Source organism: Python bivittatus, unplaced genomic scaffold (genome assembly GCF_059951505.1).
Source record: "Python bivittatus isolate LINGU-HERP-01145 unplaced genomic scaffold, Pbiv_v1 ctg000200_np1212, whole genome shotgun sequence".
Taxonomy (NCBI): Eukaryota; Metazoa; Chordata; class Lepidosauria; order Squamata; family Pythonidae; genus Python; species Python bivittatus.
The window spans coordinates 20,814,181-20,830,481 of NW_028277040.1; the positions used below are offsets into that span (position 1 = coordinate 20,814,181).

The 16,301-nt window shown below is 38.8% G+C and overlaps 1 protein-coding gene across 5 annotated transcripts in view; it reads left to right on the plus strand.

Annotated features, from left to right (window-relative positions):
* Positions 1-246: 246 nt before the first annotated feature.
* ATF2 (activating transcription factor 2) overlaps positions 247-16,301 on the plus strand; it is a 55,075-nt gene continuing 39,020 nt past the window's right edge. The window contains exons 1-4 of one of the 5 annotated variants that reach the window (XM_088135788.1): positions 247-439; positions 5,318-5,374; positions 11,420-11,489; positions 14,726-14,822. In XM_088135788.1, the coding sequence (XP_087991914.1) occupies positions 11,442-11,489; positions 14,726-14,822 (145 nt within the window). In that variant the 5' untranslated portion in view covers positions 247-439; positions 5,318-5,374; positions 11,420-11,441. The other 4 variants (XM_088135786.1, XM_088135789.1, XM_088135787.1 and 1 more) reach the window with 4 other exon arrangements.

Genomic DNA, 16,301 nt, shown 5'->3' on the forward strand with positions numbered 1-16,301 from the left:
CCCGCGTGCATTTAGAACCTCCGCCCTGCCCGACAAGCGCTTCGGAACACCCAGGCTCGCATCAAAAAGACACCTTTCTCTTCCTCCTCGCGCAGCCATGAGAAGGAGGAGCGCGGGAAATAAAGATAGGTCCGCTTCCGGCCACCCAGGCACCGGTGGAATGGCAGTAGCCCCGCCTTCGAAGCGCCCACAACCACGTGGTCTCTCTCCTGCGGCTGTGCGTGCGTTCTCTTCCTGCGTTCCGTTTGTGCCCCTCCCGGCCCGTCTCTGAAACACGTGACTCCGTCTTTTCCTGACCCCCCTGGAAGGGGGAGGAGGGAAGGAAGGGAACGCGAAAGAGAGAAAGAAACCGATATGTCACGGAGTTCCCGCGAGATGTGACGGGAGCCGGGGGGGGGACCCGGGCTTTAATGTGCGGCTCGGCCGGCGGTCGTGAGGGGTGAGTTGGCTGTGCGCGCGCGGCGGACTGGTTTTGTTTTAATGGAGGCGGAGAGGAAGGCCGTGCCTCGCCTTGACGTGTAGGTTAGGATAACGGCTCGGGGTGTGGCTCTAGCCTTAGCCGGGCGTGGGCTGGGGGAAAGAGCCGGGACCTGGTGGCTGAGGATAGGAGAGGGAGCCTGGGGAACTGTAACATGGCGCCGCCGCTCCGTGTTTTTTTTCCTCCTTCGACCCGTCCCTCGCTCCCCGCAGCCGATGTTGGCCGCCCCCAGTGCCAACCTGGCTTCTCCTCTCGCTCGCCGTTACCCTTGGCCTGGACTCCTCCGTCTCCTCCCGTTTCCCCCGGAGTCCGGGAGCAAGAAGGGGACTGGAGCCACGGAGGGCCCGAGCCGCCTTGTCTCCTTTTAGCGTTGGCAGTGCAGAGAGAGAATCGGATCCTGTAGTAAGGGACCTTTCCTCCCTGCGGTCCCTGATGGAGGAGGCCTGAAAGCGTTGGCTTGGATGCTCAAGTGTCGCCTTTGAAGAGCAGCGGGCACGTCTCTTCCCCACTCTGTTTCCTGCAAGGAAAGAGATCCAGACAATTTGAGTTAATGAAATCGAGGACAAAATAAAATCAGCCGGGCTCTGGTTTAGGGCCAGAAGGCTTTCCTTGTTTCAACTGCTGAAGGAGGTGTGAGAGTGAAGAGGTGTAGCAGAGGCTGCTGCTGTTTAATTGTGTCACTACTGTTATTCCTTAGTGTAGCATAGATAGTGTATTCAATCAACACTAAAAGTACTTCTTCATTTGACCCTAACCATGGCATGAACTTAAAGTAGTTTTTTCTTTTCTGTCTGGTCTGTGGCCATAATAAAATATTGATTGATTGATTGATTGATTGATTGATTTCTCTCTTCTGCTGATATAATTGTTGTGGATAGGTTCTGGCACATTTCACTGGCTATTTAATTATTGATGCAGTTAGCAATTTGATCTGCCCAGCTTTTATTGGTTCCTGGGAACTGTCATCCATGACCATTTTGGTTTGGGTTGTAAGAAATATTGGACACCTGGCTTCAGCAGAGGCATCTGCCCAAATCTTTGTTTTTGAAATGCTTATCAGATCTTACCTAAGCTCTTTACATACAGTTTTATCACTTTTTTTAAAACAAGTGTTAATCCTGTGTTCTAAAATTAGGTTTAGGATGCTTTTGAGAGAGCAATAGTCCTGTGCTGCACACAGGGTTGGTTTTATCAGGGAAAGTGAGTAGTGTTTTGCCAGCTGTGTGTTCCTGGTTCAGTCACTGTTGGGTGCATTACTGGTTTTCTACTATCTCAGCTGCCCAAGGGTTTTATACAACCATTTCCCCCCATTTTTACTACTTTTATTTTGGAGGATTCACAGATAAGCATACCAATACCCAGGACCAGAATTGTGGGGCTATCTTTGAAGATTATTAGGAAGCTGCAACTGGTGCAGAATGCAGCAGTTCACTTGCTGATGATTGACACCTGTCACAATTGAGTCATTTCATTCATCAGACAGCACCGATCAGGGTAATTTAAGATTCTAAAGGCTGTTTGGACTATCTCCACCTTGACTCCCTTTTGAAACAGAGCCAAAGTAGCCACCAATCTGATTTCCATGGGGGAAGTTATTCCATACAGTGGAGGCCATCACCAAAAACACCTCCTTCTGGCTGTCGCTGAACTCCCACTTCATACGGTGGGAGCCAGCAGTATTCCCAACCATGATGAGCGTGCTGGCCAGGCCAGATCTACCTGAGGAGTACAAGTATCTAGGAACCAAGCAATTAAGGCTTTAAAAGTCAAGACCACTGACTTGTACCCAGACGCCTACTAGCAATCAATGCCATGCTTACTATATAAGGAAATAATAAATTACAAATCTTTGGATCCCTTAGCTGTTTGCGCAATGCCCTGCAGGTACACTTGTTGGAGGAGGGCATTTTGCCTACTTCATTTCTGCTTTGGCAGCACTAGGTCCCATGGTAATGACTGTTATTACAGATGGGCCAATCACAATACTATGCTCTCCGTGGCCATCCTTTGGCTATTCCCAGGTGCGTTTAGCTACAGTACAAAGTTACAACTGAATTCCTCGAACACTCACTGCTAGTATTGTAGTACCATTCCATTGCAGCAGTAGCAATGTTATTTGTTATTTCCTAGCCAGGCTATTTCTTAACATGGGTTTAGCATGGTTTCAGACAAACACAAGCCCAGCAGACTGGAAACAAGCACAGAAGATGGGCTGTAATGAGCATTGGGAGAGCTCTGTCCTGTTTTACCTTTTGCACCCCTTAGTGCTTACCACTTATTATTAGAACAATTGACAGGTAGCTAAATCCACCATGCTAAGCATCTTAATCATGATGGAATCAGGTGGCCTATACATCTAATAAATCTGTCTAGATTTCCCCCTCTCAACAGTAAGAAGAATTATTTTTTTCCTGCTGGAAGTTGATGCTGGGTAGGAGAAGAAACAAAGCCAGAGGAGTTTACCAATCACTTTCTTTAATTTGGCCTGTAATAACTAAGTTTAAACAGCACCATTCTCTGCCCTTGTCACTGTAGGAGAAAAAAAATCAGCAATGAGGGCAGTACGATTTATGTGGTATGCTTTTCTACTGGCTGAAAGACTGATGGGTGGTGCTTTTAATTTGGAAGAGGCCTAAATTCAGATGGGTAATGTTTGAGCTAGAAATAAATGCACCGTTTAAAGTTATTCTTCATAGAGTACTCATAACAGAAGGTAAAGAATCTGTCTGCTTGATTATTTATCTATAAAGAGTATGTTTATATATGCTTGTGAAATTTATCTCACCACAGTCATGTCAGGTTTTAAAACACTGGCAACTTAGTCTGAACTGTTAAATCAAGATGTTCAGTGCATGGATTATTACAGTATATTCCATTATCTCATTACTATGGTTTTGTTCACTCACTATTTTATAATGATTACAGCCTGCCTTCTTGAGTACTTTCTGAATGTTCGTAAGCTAAGATTGCCAAATCAAGAAGAGAGATTTTCATGTGTTCTTTGGAAGTGATGTATAGTCCTCGCTTAACTGCCCTGTTTAGTGACTGTTCAAAGTTACGACAGTGCTGAAAAAGTAACTTAGCAACCAGTCTTCACACTTACAACCATCACAGAGTCCCACAGACACATCATCACCATTTCTGCACTTCACAGCCATCTTCCGACAAGCAGAGTCAATGGATAAGCCTGCAATAAAATTGTAAGTTGCAGTCATGTGAAGTCTCGTTTAATGACTGTGTCGCTTAGTGATGGAATTGCCAGTCCCAATTGTGGTCATTAAGCCAGGACTATCTGTAGTTTAAAATACTCACTTTATAAAGAACTTTATAAACTTTATTCTGAACGTTATTCTGCACACATGATTTTGAAATACTGAAATACACTCCTTTAGTTCAGTTCTGTTTTCAATTTTTCTATTAAAATAAGTTTGAGCTGGTACCTGTTTACTTGGTCCCATTGATATGCATGGCCATAGGGTTATGGGTTAAAATTTTGGAAATAGACTATTTTTCTTGGGAGTAGCATAAAATTGGCATGATATCTCCCCTCCATGCGCACTTACCAACACCTTGTTTAGATTTTCCATAATTGTTGAATGTTCTTATGTTGTAAATAGGCTAATTAATGAGACACCATATATTTGGCAGAATATCTAGTTTCTCAAATTGGAGCTGTTGCCCAAAAAACAATGAAAATGTATGTGGTCTAAGGAGCTCTAGAGTCTTGTACTAAGCACATATTAATGCAGTTACTTCTGTCTTCAAAGAATAAATAAAATGTCCTTATCATCTCAGAAAAACCTGTTTCCAGGCTATGGATATTATAATAGACTCTCCAGGTTGTATGTCATGCGACTGAATAAAAGTTTCTATTTGTGTTTATTTGTAAAACAAATACTTAAGCTGGACCAAATACTATCATAGGGTGTGATAGATGAAAAGGTTCAGAGATAGGGATAAAAAAGAAACAAACCTAACTTTCTCTGAGTTCAGGAAGTGAAGCCAGAAACTAACCATTTAATACTAGTAAAAGCTTGCTAACATATCATGCTGTTGCAGAAACTGATGTAATTTAATGGCCTCAAACAAGGTACGCATGAAATCTACTTAACAAACATATTTTAAAAAATGGCTTGCTGTTTAATACATAGTGTATTAAGAAGGAAATATAAACAAATTTGATGAAAAGGAACAAAAGAAAATAATGGGAACAAAATATCATTCTTTCTCCTGTCTGTTAATCAGTTACTTTGTCATGAACTTTTAGGATTGATCTGCAAATGCACTAAACTGCTGTTAGATAGTGCCTACAAAGCTATAGAATGTATGAAGAATACTATATCAAACTATTTCTAATAGTTCACAAGACAATCAAGATCTGGTTAAGGCTGTGCTTAATGGATTGCACTTCTTTTTGCAAAACTGTCCCCTGTATGCTGAAAACTGCCTTGATGGTGAATGAAGAAAAATCATTCTTTTTTTTATGTTGAAATAGTATTATACATTTTTCTACAATGAACTTTCATCATATGGCAGAAATATAATGTGCCAACATTTCAAGCTAACTATATAAACAAAATAAAATCTGATGGGTGTGAATACTTTGGTGACACAAGTTAATTCTGTTTGAATAGAGTTTTGCTAAATAAACAAGTATGCATGAAGTTCCAGCATATTTGTGACTGTAGTAATTTCGGCACTCTATTAGTGTTGGTATTTAATATGTTTTCACACTCTGAAAATAATTTTTAGATTTAAAGTCTAAAGTTATATGATTTGTTTAGCCTTGAAAAAGGTTTGATGAAAAAAAACAGTTAATGTACAATGTATTGTTTTCAGAATGTGTCCCTTAACTTGGAGAATCTCAGGCATTCCTAAATTAGAAGATCGTTAATGGTGAGCAAGTTTATCTCTACATTGCTAAAAGTGCTAGAGAGTTTTCAGGGATGTGCAAGAGTTATCGGCGAACAAATGAAAAGGTACAATGTTTGGAAACTACTAAACTGCTACAATTTCAAATTCTTCAGTTCTTTGTTGCATTTATTGCATCAAATGGGTGGCAATACTTTAATGTGTACTATTGGACCAAAAAGAAGAATCTGTTGAGAGTGATGTCTTTTAAGTTATTATATGCCTTGTCTTGAGACATTAACTTCTTCAATAAAAACAGCAAGAGATATGTTTTCATTAGTACATATAGCTAAACAAAAACATATAGTCTGTTGCTAAAGAAGCAGTGGTTCATAAAAATGTTTTTTTAAATTTCCAGGATTTTGTGTCTGAATCCAAGTATATTTTAATTTGATGGAAAGGGTATAATGTGGGATTCTTTTTCCTTGTGTAGCTTAATTATTCTATATATGGTGGAAACAGAAAACAACTACTGTATTATCAGCGTATAACACGCACAGGCATATAACACACACCTTAATTTTAAGAAGGAAGCTTGAGTAAAAAAACTTAAATTTAAAATTAATGACTTGGAAGCAAAATAAAGTGGATGGAGGGGTACAGTAATTTGTTAGGGTAGGCCTCCTCTGTTTGCAGTCTTTAGTAACATCACCCGCACAGTCCAGCACTCAGTATGTCAGAGCAAAGCGCCAGCGCTTTGCTCCGACTCATTACTATGCACCGGAATGCTGCAAAGAGAGGAGGGAAGCTTGAGGTACTTCTGTGACATCACCCACATGGCCCGGCATTCAGTGTGTCAGAGCAAAGTGCCGGCGCTTTGCTCTGACTCATTACTACGCGCCGGAACGCTGCAAAGAGGAGGGAAGCTTGAGGTACTTTGGTGACATCACCCACGTGGCAAGGCACTCAGTGTGTCAGAACAAAGTGCCAGCGCTTTCCTCTGACTCATTACTACGTGCCGGAACGCTGCAAAGAGAGGAGGGAAGCTCACGGTACTTTAGTGACATCACCTGCATGTGCTGGCACTCAGTGTGTCAGAGCAAAGCTTTGGCCAGATAGACTTTGCGCTAAAGATTTTACGGGCACAGCTCTGGCATCAGGACCCTGAATGAGGACCCAGTGAGATTGGAGCGCTCCATCCTCCTCGGACACTCTGTGGCAGGCCTCAAAAGGGTGGCTTGGGCTGCTTGAGCTCTGCCCCTGGAACAGTGGCTGCTCAGAAGGCTTCGGGCCCCCTTGGGAGGGGTCCGGCTGGTCAGGCTCGCAGGCCAGCTGCATCCACCCACCAACCCGTTTTCCCTCTGTCCCAAATCCAGCTGCTCTGCCTGATGGCTGGCCAGAGAAAACAACTCCAGGCGAGAGCCGAGGCCCGCAGATCACAGCTGCATGGCGGGGGGGCTGCCGGGCTCCTCCTGGCTTGGCCCAGGGACCGCTGGGTGCCCTTCCTGCCCAGCCCCAGCTCTGGGGGCTGCACGGCGGCTGCCACGGCCACGATTTAGTGCAAAGTTTTTCGCCCTTGCCAGCCAGGGCACCTCTGCGGGCCCACCCCGGTGTGGCGGCAGCTTGCAAAGGGTTCACTCACTTCTGAGGGATGCGCCACCAGGGATGGGATGAGGCCCGCTCCGCCGAGGCCCTTCGGGGAGGCTCTGTGCTCTGACACACTGAGTGCCAGCGCACACGGGTGATGTCACTAAAGTACCGCAAGCTTCTCTCCTCTCTTTGCAGTGTTCCAGCGTGTAGTAATGAGAGCAATGCACCAGCGCTTTGCTCTGACACACTGAGTGCCGGCGCGCAGATGATGTCACTAAAGTACCGCAAGCTTCTCTCTTTGCAGCATTTCGGCGTGTAGTTATAAGTCCGACACTGAGTGCTGGACCGCGCGGGTGATGCTACTAAAGACTGCAAACAGAGGAGGCATGGTTTAAGTGCCATCAATCAGAGGAGGAGGTGGGAAGCATGCGGTTGCAGCCCCAGTTACAGCCCTGGCTCAAATGAACGCTCTCCTCTCCCAGCCCTGCCGCTTGAGGTGTGAAGTGGTCGGGCTTATACAGGAGCTTATACATCGGTGTATAACACTCATATCGGTGTATAACACGCAGCTAGGATTTCAGCCCCAAATTTTAGGGGGAAAAGTGTGTGTTATCCGCTGATAAATATGGTAAATTTATGTTGGGAGTAGTGAGCTTCATTTCTGATTCTGGCTATCTTCAGGCCAGAGGCAGTCTCAGCTACCCTGGTGGATGGCTCCAGACAGAGAAAGGGAATTGTGACTTTGTGGGTTCTTCTTGATTTTTTGACAGTTTAATGATACCACTGGTTATATTTTATTAGGCTGACTTTGAAAGGTAGAATTGAGTGACACAGTGTTGTGGCAATTCTGTTCATGTCTGCAAATCTGGTTCCAGAAAATAATTTTGAGAGATTTCCTGAGGTATCTTGGCTGTGGAGTCCCATAAAATTTCTCCTTATCCTACATGCTTTTTTGACATCTATAGGAAAGTGCTAAGTGAAATTATTTAGAAGTTTGGAGTTGTATTTCTTTTGTCATTTGAAACAATAGGCTGTTGTCTGAAGGCAATAATTGATTGGATGAAAGCTAATAAATTATAAAAAGTAGAGACATTGTAGATAGCTCTTCAATTACTTCTAGATGAGATTGCATTTTTCCTTAAATAATAAATTGGCAGGGGAGGGGGAGTTCAGGTGCGCTCAATAGCTCAGAAGGCATGAAACCAATTATGGTTGGTTCATAAACTGGTATTTCTAGACATTTTCATTTAGCTGTGTTGTGGTCAGTGTTCTAATAATGCAATTGGATTACAGCATCTTTTTATTCTTAAGGGCCTTATGTAATGGTAGCATGTTGGGGGGGGGGACAAATTCATACACTGATTGTCTCCATACCATCTTGGTGCACAAGGGTCCAGATTTTTCTTCCTTGTGTATAATGTCCACCTGGGCAATACTGTTTGGTGGACTGGAGTGCAGTTTTGATGGGAATTATTATTCTTGTACTTTGTTCACCCTGCTATTTGTGTGTGTGTGTGTGTGTGTGTATGTGTGTGTAGAACTTGCAACAACTTAAACACAAGTGCTACATGGAAGGCCACATATCTACATTGAATTGCCTATATCTGGATTTCTGTAGCATGTTTTATGTGGAGTTGCCGTTGAAAACTCCCATTTAGTTTAGTTTGGCTAGTTAGCTTAACTGGAGTCATATAATATCAGTTACAAGGAATTGGTCTTGTCCAATTACAGCTTTGGTTTGGTTTCAAATCATACCATGTGTTAATATAATTTTGGAAAGAAAAACAATAACATATTTATAAAGATATAAATGTGATGTTGAACTATATTCCTAAAATATGGAATTTGACATTTCATGAAGAACTTTGACTCTATCGAGTCTGAGTCAAAAGGATACTCTTATGTAAATGGAAATAAACTTACTGTCTTGAAATTAAGGAAAGGATTCAGAATATGTGTCTGTTATCTATTTTTTAAATGTTTTTGTGTTCTAAAAATGAGAATAGGAAGCAATAGAGCTAGATTGAATTATACAAGCATATAATCCATCAATATGTGAGTAAAAAAAGAGAAGAAAGAAAAACCACAAAAATTAATTAAAAATCCAAACTTGTTAAATATAGGTGAGAAGGCAAATTAACTTCTTTTGGCCTTAGAAATATTGCTTTCAATGGAAACCACACGTTGAAAAACATCTGTTGTAACTGAGCCTTTAATAATCTTGAATTAACTTGTAATTTTCTCTGCAAGGGTTATATTCCATACCTTAGCATACCAAAGAGTCTTAGACAAACTAGAATAATCTTTCTAACATCTGACCACAGTCTATCACACAGCCAACAACAAAAAGGATAAACCTAAGGAATGAATTTTATATTGATATTAAATAGATATTATATATTTTTCTCTTTTAATTAGGTTTTTTTCCTTTTCTGTGACATTTATTTTAATCACTATAACATTCATTTCTCTCTGGATAATCTTCTGTTGGTGTTGTATGTATTTCAGACAAATAAAAAACAATTTTAAAAGTTCCAGGAAAACTTTATTGGCTGTCAGTTGGTTTCCAAACCCACTCAAAATGCTAATATTTTTCTTTAAGAACTGTAAGTGTTTCAAACTTAACTATCTGAAAAATCATATTTTATAGTAACATCTTGCCATGGACTTGTTCAGATGAGGCGCTTCTATGAATTTTGTCATTTAATGAAGTATGTTGTTGAGGTATAAAGACAAGAATCTTTCCTGTGGTGATATCTCTATTTTGGAACAGCTTTTCAAAAGTTAACATATATAGATACTAAAATATTTTCCTTAACAGTCAAAACATTTGGCCATGCACTTTGAATTGATTGTATTGCCTTATTTCTGCTTCGTATTATTATGATGTTGATCTCACCTTTTTTGCTAAATGAAAGTTAGTATGTTGTTTTGCATTGCTCATTTTGTATTCTGTCACTGAACACTTTTCTGGAATCCATTAGAATCAGGTATTAGAACATTTTAAAATAAAATTTAAACTTATTTAAAGAGCCTTCCAACTGTATTCATTAAGGTATAGTTTTAGTCTACTGATTGTCAGGCTTAATCATAATCTGTTTTAGTAGAGAAAAAATGTTCAAGACCCATCTGATGTAATTAAAGTTTCCACTGACACATTTTCTGGTAATATTTTATACATTTCTCATTTCCATTGTTAAGTTTTAAGAACTTCTGGATTAGTGGTAAGTATCTAATCCACTCTTAGTTTGTCTTTCTATTAAGCTTTATAACCTTCCATAGCAATTAGGTCTCACTACTATTAGACACCACTTAGTAATGTGTTTGTTTATATATTAGGCTTTTACGTTGCTGCTATCACAACTGATTCTGAGCAGCTTACACACCTGAGCATACTAATGGAACTAAAAATATGAATAAGAAAATTACCACAATCATATACTCCAAGCACCAGGGAACAAATGTAAACACTTACTCTGCAGCAAACTCCTCAGGGGACAAACTCCTCAGATCCCAGAGGGTTGTTTTAAAGGCCAGTTCTTGATCCCTTTTTGAAAGGCCAAGAGATTTCAAGCCAAATCTGACCTCCAGGGAATGCTGTTCCAGAGAAGGAAGGATAGTGACTGAGAAGACTTGGGTGGAAGCCTCTACAGATGACACTTCCTAGGAGTAGAGTTTCAAAAGGAGCCATTTGTTCAAGTGTAATGAATCACTTTGAGTAGGAGATTGCAAAGACGCTCAGGTTCTGGACCATGTAGAGCTTTAAAGATGACAACCAGCACCTTGAATTGCCTCAGAAGCAAACTGGTATCCAATGAACTGGCAGAGCAGCAGTGTTACATGTACAGATGGACTAGTGCCCATAAATGCAAGCCACTGCATTGTGGACCAGCTGAAGTTTCTCAGCCTTCAAAGGCAGTCCCATGCCTACTTCCCACATTGCAGTAATCCAAATAAGTTACCAAGATATGAGTGATTTGAGCAAAGTTTCCTTAGCCATACTATAATTGGTGCACAAAATGAAGCTGTGAAAGGCCCTTCTAGGCACAGCTGCCACCAGTTCTCCAGGGAGTCCCAGATTATACACTAATTCTTCGTGGAAAATGCAACCCATCCAAAACCAGAAATGGAATAGTTCTAGCATCAGAGGTCTTTCATGCTCAGTAAATTATTCACCTTACCATTTTGGCATATATGTGTAGAATCTACCAAAGGGAGATAAATTGATACATTTATGTTCTGTTCAACTAATAAAGCATAGTTTCTGTACTTCATAAAAATGTTTTCTAACCTGACAGGTAATGGTGTATTCAAGTTTCAATTTCACTTTGGACAATATTAATGTCCCAGATTTGTTTTTTTCTCATGATTTTAGAAATATGCTTTCAAAACTCTTACTATGAACATTGAAATATTGTTCTTTTGAGGCTGTGTCATAAATCAGCACAAGATAAATAGTTGACATAATCTTAACTAAATATGTTTGCTATTCCGATATAGGTAACACAAGGACCTGTAGAATATGAGTGATGACAAACCCTTTTTATGTACTGCCCCTGGATGTGGACAGGTAATATATGTATTTTAGATCTGTTCATCTAAGTCAACAGAGAAACATTTTTTACATCAGAAGTGGTTTATGTCTGATCCTAACAGCAGCTGACTCACTTTTTAAAGCAAGAAGCAATTGCCCCAGTCTAATAATGCACTTCTCCTTGCTGCATATTCAGTTGCTGGTTCTTGACTGGAATGAGCAGCAGATTTAGCCTCCCTGGCTTTCAGATACATTAGGAGTCTTAGTACTGCTATATTAAACAGTAGTCTAAGGCCAGCAGTGGAATTCAGTCCAAGTGCATTTATTTATCTGTTTATTTATTTATTAACTGTAATTGTTCCTGATTAGTGGGTAATTTAGGAGTAGAAAGATCAGGAAAAACATATTAAAAATTACTTCTGTTAGCAGAATTGTTTTATTTTTAGAGTTGCTGCATAATCAAAAATCAGTATTATTAGATTGTTTACCTTAATTTTGAAAGATATTGTGTAGTCATAATGAATAATGTGGAGGCAAAAAGGAAATACCTTGATGCTTCTTTTAATATAAAGAATATATTAATGTTTCACTGATAATGGAGTCATGTTTTCAGTTGTATGAAGTCATGATTTCACCGTTCCTGTATTCTTAATGAGTACGTATAGAACATTCTTACAGTATGCTTGAGAAACTCATTTTTCAGTACATGTGTGTTTCTGAAAGGGAGTGGCTTTCTTATAGAATTATTCTGAATATAATAAACATAAATAATAAATAGGCCTAAGCAATGTGATAGCCTGGAATAGGGCTAATCACTGTCACTCAGAACCAAGAAGATAAAGATTTTGTGAATGGGCCACCTGTTTGATTAAGTGGTATTCATGTAATTGAGGAAAGAGCTGTATTCCCACTAGAGTTCAGATGTATGGTTTTGGTAATATTTTTGGATTCAGCACTATCATTTGAAAGCCCAAGTAGCTTCAGTGCTTAGAATGCCTTTTATCTTCCTGGGCTAATACACCGGCTATGACCTTGCCTGGAGAAAAATAGCCTGGCAACATTATTCATGCTCATATCATTCCAGGTAAGATTATGGATTGTATATGTGAGTCTGCCTTTGAAAATAGTCCAGAAAGTTTGATTTAAAGTAGGGTAGCTAGGCTCTTACCTGAGAGTGGCTGATACAACCACATTATGCCAGTGCTTTGTTATCTGCTCTTCCTATCAGTCCATTTCTGGGCCTAGTTCAGAAAATTGGTTGTACTCTGTAATTCCCTAAACAACTTAAGGTCAGTCTGTTGGAAGGAGTATTTACTTCTGTGATTATTTATCAGGACACTACTTTCTGCAGAGATACTAGCCTGATGCCCACATTGTAGTCTTTTTGGTGCTAGGTGACCTTTTTTTTTTTTACTTTAAGAATACTTTAAAATGTTTGTATTATGTTGGTTTTAATGTTTTAATATTTGTATAATCTTTTATAAGTTATTTTATAACATGCTTTAATTGATTGTATACCACCCAGAAAACTTCTGATGTGGGTACTATAAAAACACAGTAAATACTAAGAGGGTGGGGAGATGAAAAACTCAGAATAGTCTGACTTCTTTCTGATACCCGGAAGTAATTTTTAAAAATGCAATTCTTAAAGCAGTTTTTCAATTGAATTCTGTGATTTGTTTTCTTTTGGGTTCTACATTTATAAATGTGATTTAATTAGTTATAGACTGCTAAAATTGTAGCTATACCATTTAGTGGACTAATATATTTAGAAATATTATATATGGTATGGAAAATGGAATATTCCAGTTTTATTTGCCTGCACTTTTTTGCCAAATGTTTCAATGATTGCTAAATTCATCTAAAGCCAAAATCTTCATTTAGAAGCATATAGCATACATATGCTACAATGTTATTTTACTTCAGTCAAAAGCTGCTAATTCAAATAAGGATTCAAAATCCTCCTGAGCAGTCAACTTTCTCATCAAAAACTAGCCAGAATCTTTGTCAGGCAATCACAGTTGGGACCCCTCCTAGATATTTTGGACTCCCAATAGCTCTAGCTGAGGTAGTCAGCGGTAGTGGTTTGGGGAGCTCTGATTTCTGGTAATATCTGAAGGGTATCCCGTTGCCTTCCCCAACATTATATGACATTAAAACAGCTGAGTTGTTGACCGCCAGTGCATTCTGATAGATTTTGAGTTTGGAGAACGTGATAGCAGCAGTGCTTTGTACACGATTGACCAGAAAGCAGTCTCCCTTTCAAAAATGATACAGGTTGGTGATAAGGTCAGAGCATACTATCCAATGTCATAGAAAGAGACGCAGAAGAGAAGAGTGTACAGGAATCTTAGGAGGGAGATTCAGAAATAGTCATGGCCCATTAGACTTATGGGACCACAGCAAAAATAGTAATCTAACAGTCCAGGAGCTTTTAACTGATACGTTCAGTGGTTTTAAATGAAGGAGACTAGATACTAATCTCAAATTCATATTCTAAGACGTGCCAATATGTGCTGAGAAGCATATCCACCATCCAGAGGAATGTGTATCTGCATATTAATATACACTAGAATGTGTATAAGCTTGTTTTTACAATTTGAACTTGAAAAAAAATCCAACCTCTTTTAAAAGAGTCTCATATGCAAAAAGAAATTGGGGGATTTGGCACAAAGAAATTATCTATTCCTTGTAATTTCCCTTTAATTGCGCCCAGGAATTACTGAGTAGTTTTTAAACTGACAGATTCCATTGGATAAAATCTGGTGGCAAAGTTGTATCAATGAAAGCAGAGCACTAGAGGAATAGGGCAATTTTGTATATGTGTCCTAAATCTATTTTGAAAATTTCCTGATTTTCTGGAGCAGAACTAGAGGATTCTTGGGTGGGTGGCAGAATGAAGGACGGGGAAAAAGAAGTCTTATAGAATAAGGGAATTCTGCCTGTTGTAAAGCTGTCATACTTGTAATTTATTATGTGGTTAAAACTCTGAAATTACTGTGTCAAAATTTGTATTTAAGTGGAGTGAAAACTTCATTAAAATTAATATGTGTCACTTGGTGCTTATGATGATGCTACTTAAATATTCAAGAGAATGGTCAATAAAACAACAAATGAATTTAGAAGTATCTAATTGTAGCAACCTTTTAATTTTTAAAAATCAGTCTTTACATTGCAAATGGTTTTTAACCCATTGTGAAAATGATTCCCAGTGCTTAGGGTTTTTGGTCAAAATTTAAATTATAACTATATTTTAAAACTTCTTGTCACAGCGTTTTACCAACGAGGATCATTTGGCTGTCCATAAACATAAACATGAGATGACACTGAAATTTGGTCCAGCTCGTAATGACAGTGTCATTGTAGCTGGTTAGTATATATTTTATTAATCCATGTCTTGGAATGTGCCCAGATTTTGTGTATTTTCTGTATATGTTTGAGATCCTGCCAGAATTTTTTTTACAATAAATTGAGGTTATATCATGTGTTGTCCTCTTCTTTAACATTGATTGATTGATAAATTAATAATATTAATCTACTGGCTATATATGTTTCAGCATCTTAATAATTACCCAGCAGTCTAATTACAGAGCTTTACAAAATTGTTGTAAGAAGTAACATCTAGCAATTAGATGTAGATACAGAGAATGCATACCTGCACAATATATTTTTACCAAAGTCATGTGTACTGTACATGTTGTTATGAGATTTTTTATAGTTTCTTATGTTTTCATTAATCTTAATTATGTCTTATAAAGAAGCTTTTTAAAGAAGGTTTAATTGACCACATAGACTCTTGTTTGTTTTTGAAGAATAAGGTGTATAGTAAAAATTCAGAAGGGTACGAAAGGCAATCTTAACATAATACAGTAAAACAGAATTAGATTTTTAGAAAAAGAAAACTATTTTGTAATCAGAATGTTGCTCACTTTTTAGGATGATGCACTGACTATGTTAACACATTGCACTAAGCCAGAATATGGTTTGCTTGGGTTTGGATTGTTGTGTTGTATGATTCCAGCCATTGTGATTTGTAAATCATGGTTAATGTATGGCTCACTGTAATGTGTGATCCAGGCCATGGAGTTATTAAGATATTTGGAAATTATTAATCTGTTTGTGTAGACCTGATTCAAATGTATTTTAGGCCATTGTACTATATGGAATACAGTGGAATTATATGTAATGTTCATCTTCTAAAGGTAGTTTTAATAAACAAGTACATAAATCCTGTATGAAAGGTAGACCATAGCTTCCACAGCAAAATCATTTAGTAATGTTACAATATAAATACTGTGTGGATTATTTTCTTCTTTTGCCCTTAGAAGATGTCTAATTTTGGGGGGTTGCATAAACTACCAATGAAATGCTAACGTGATTCCCTAAATATGTTATCCTCTTGTCACTGAGTCTTTTTGAATGAAGATAAATTATTCCTTATCAATAGGTGAAGAGGGTTTTTTTCTTAATACCTAACTTTCACTTTAACTGTTTGTTTGTTTGTTTATTACATTTGTCACCGCCCATCTCATTGAAATGACTCTCGATTATAATTTCTAAGATGAAATGGTTATTTCTAAATGTTCTTGAATTTTTGATATGTTGGATAAGCAAATACTTAATTCTGTGGCACTATAAAATACCATTTATTAGAAGAAATGGAGTAGCACTCATAGTCAATAAGAGAGTGGGAAAGGTAGTAATGGGGTACAACCTCAAAAACGACAGAATGATCTCAGTGCGAATCCAAGGCAAACCATTCAACATCACAGTAATCCAAGTCTATGCCCCATCCACTGATGCCGAAGAAGCTGAAGCTGACCGGTTCTATGAAGACTTACAACACCT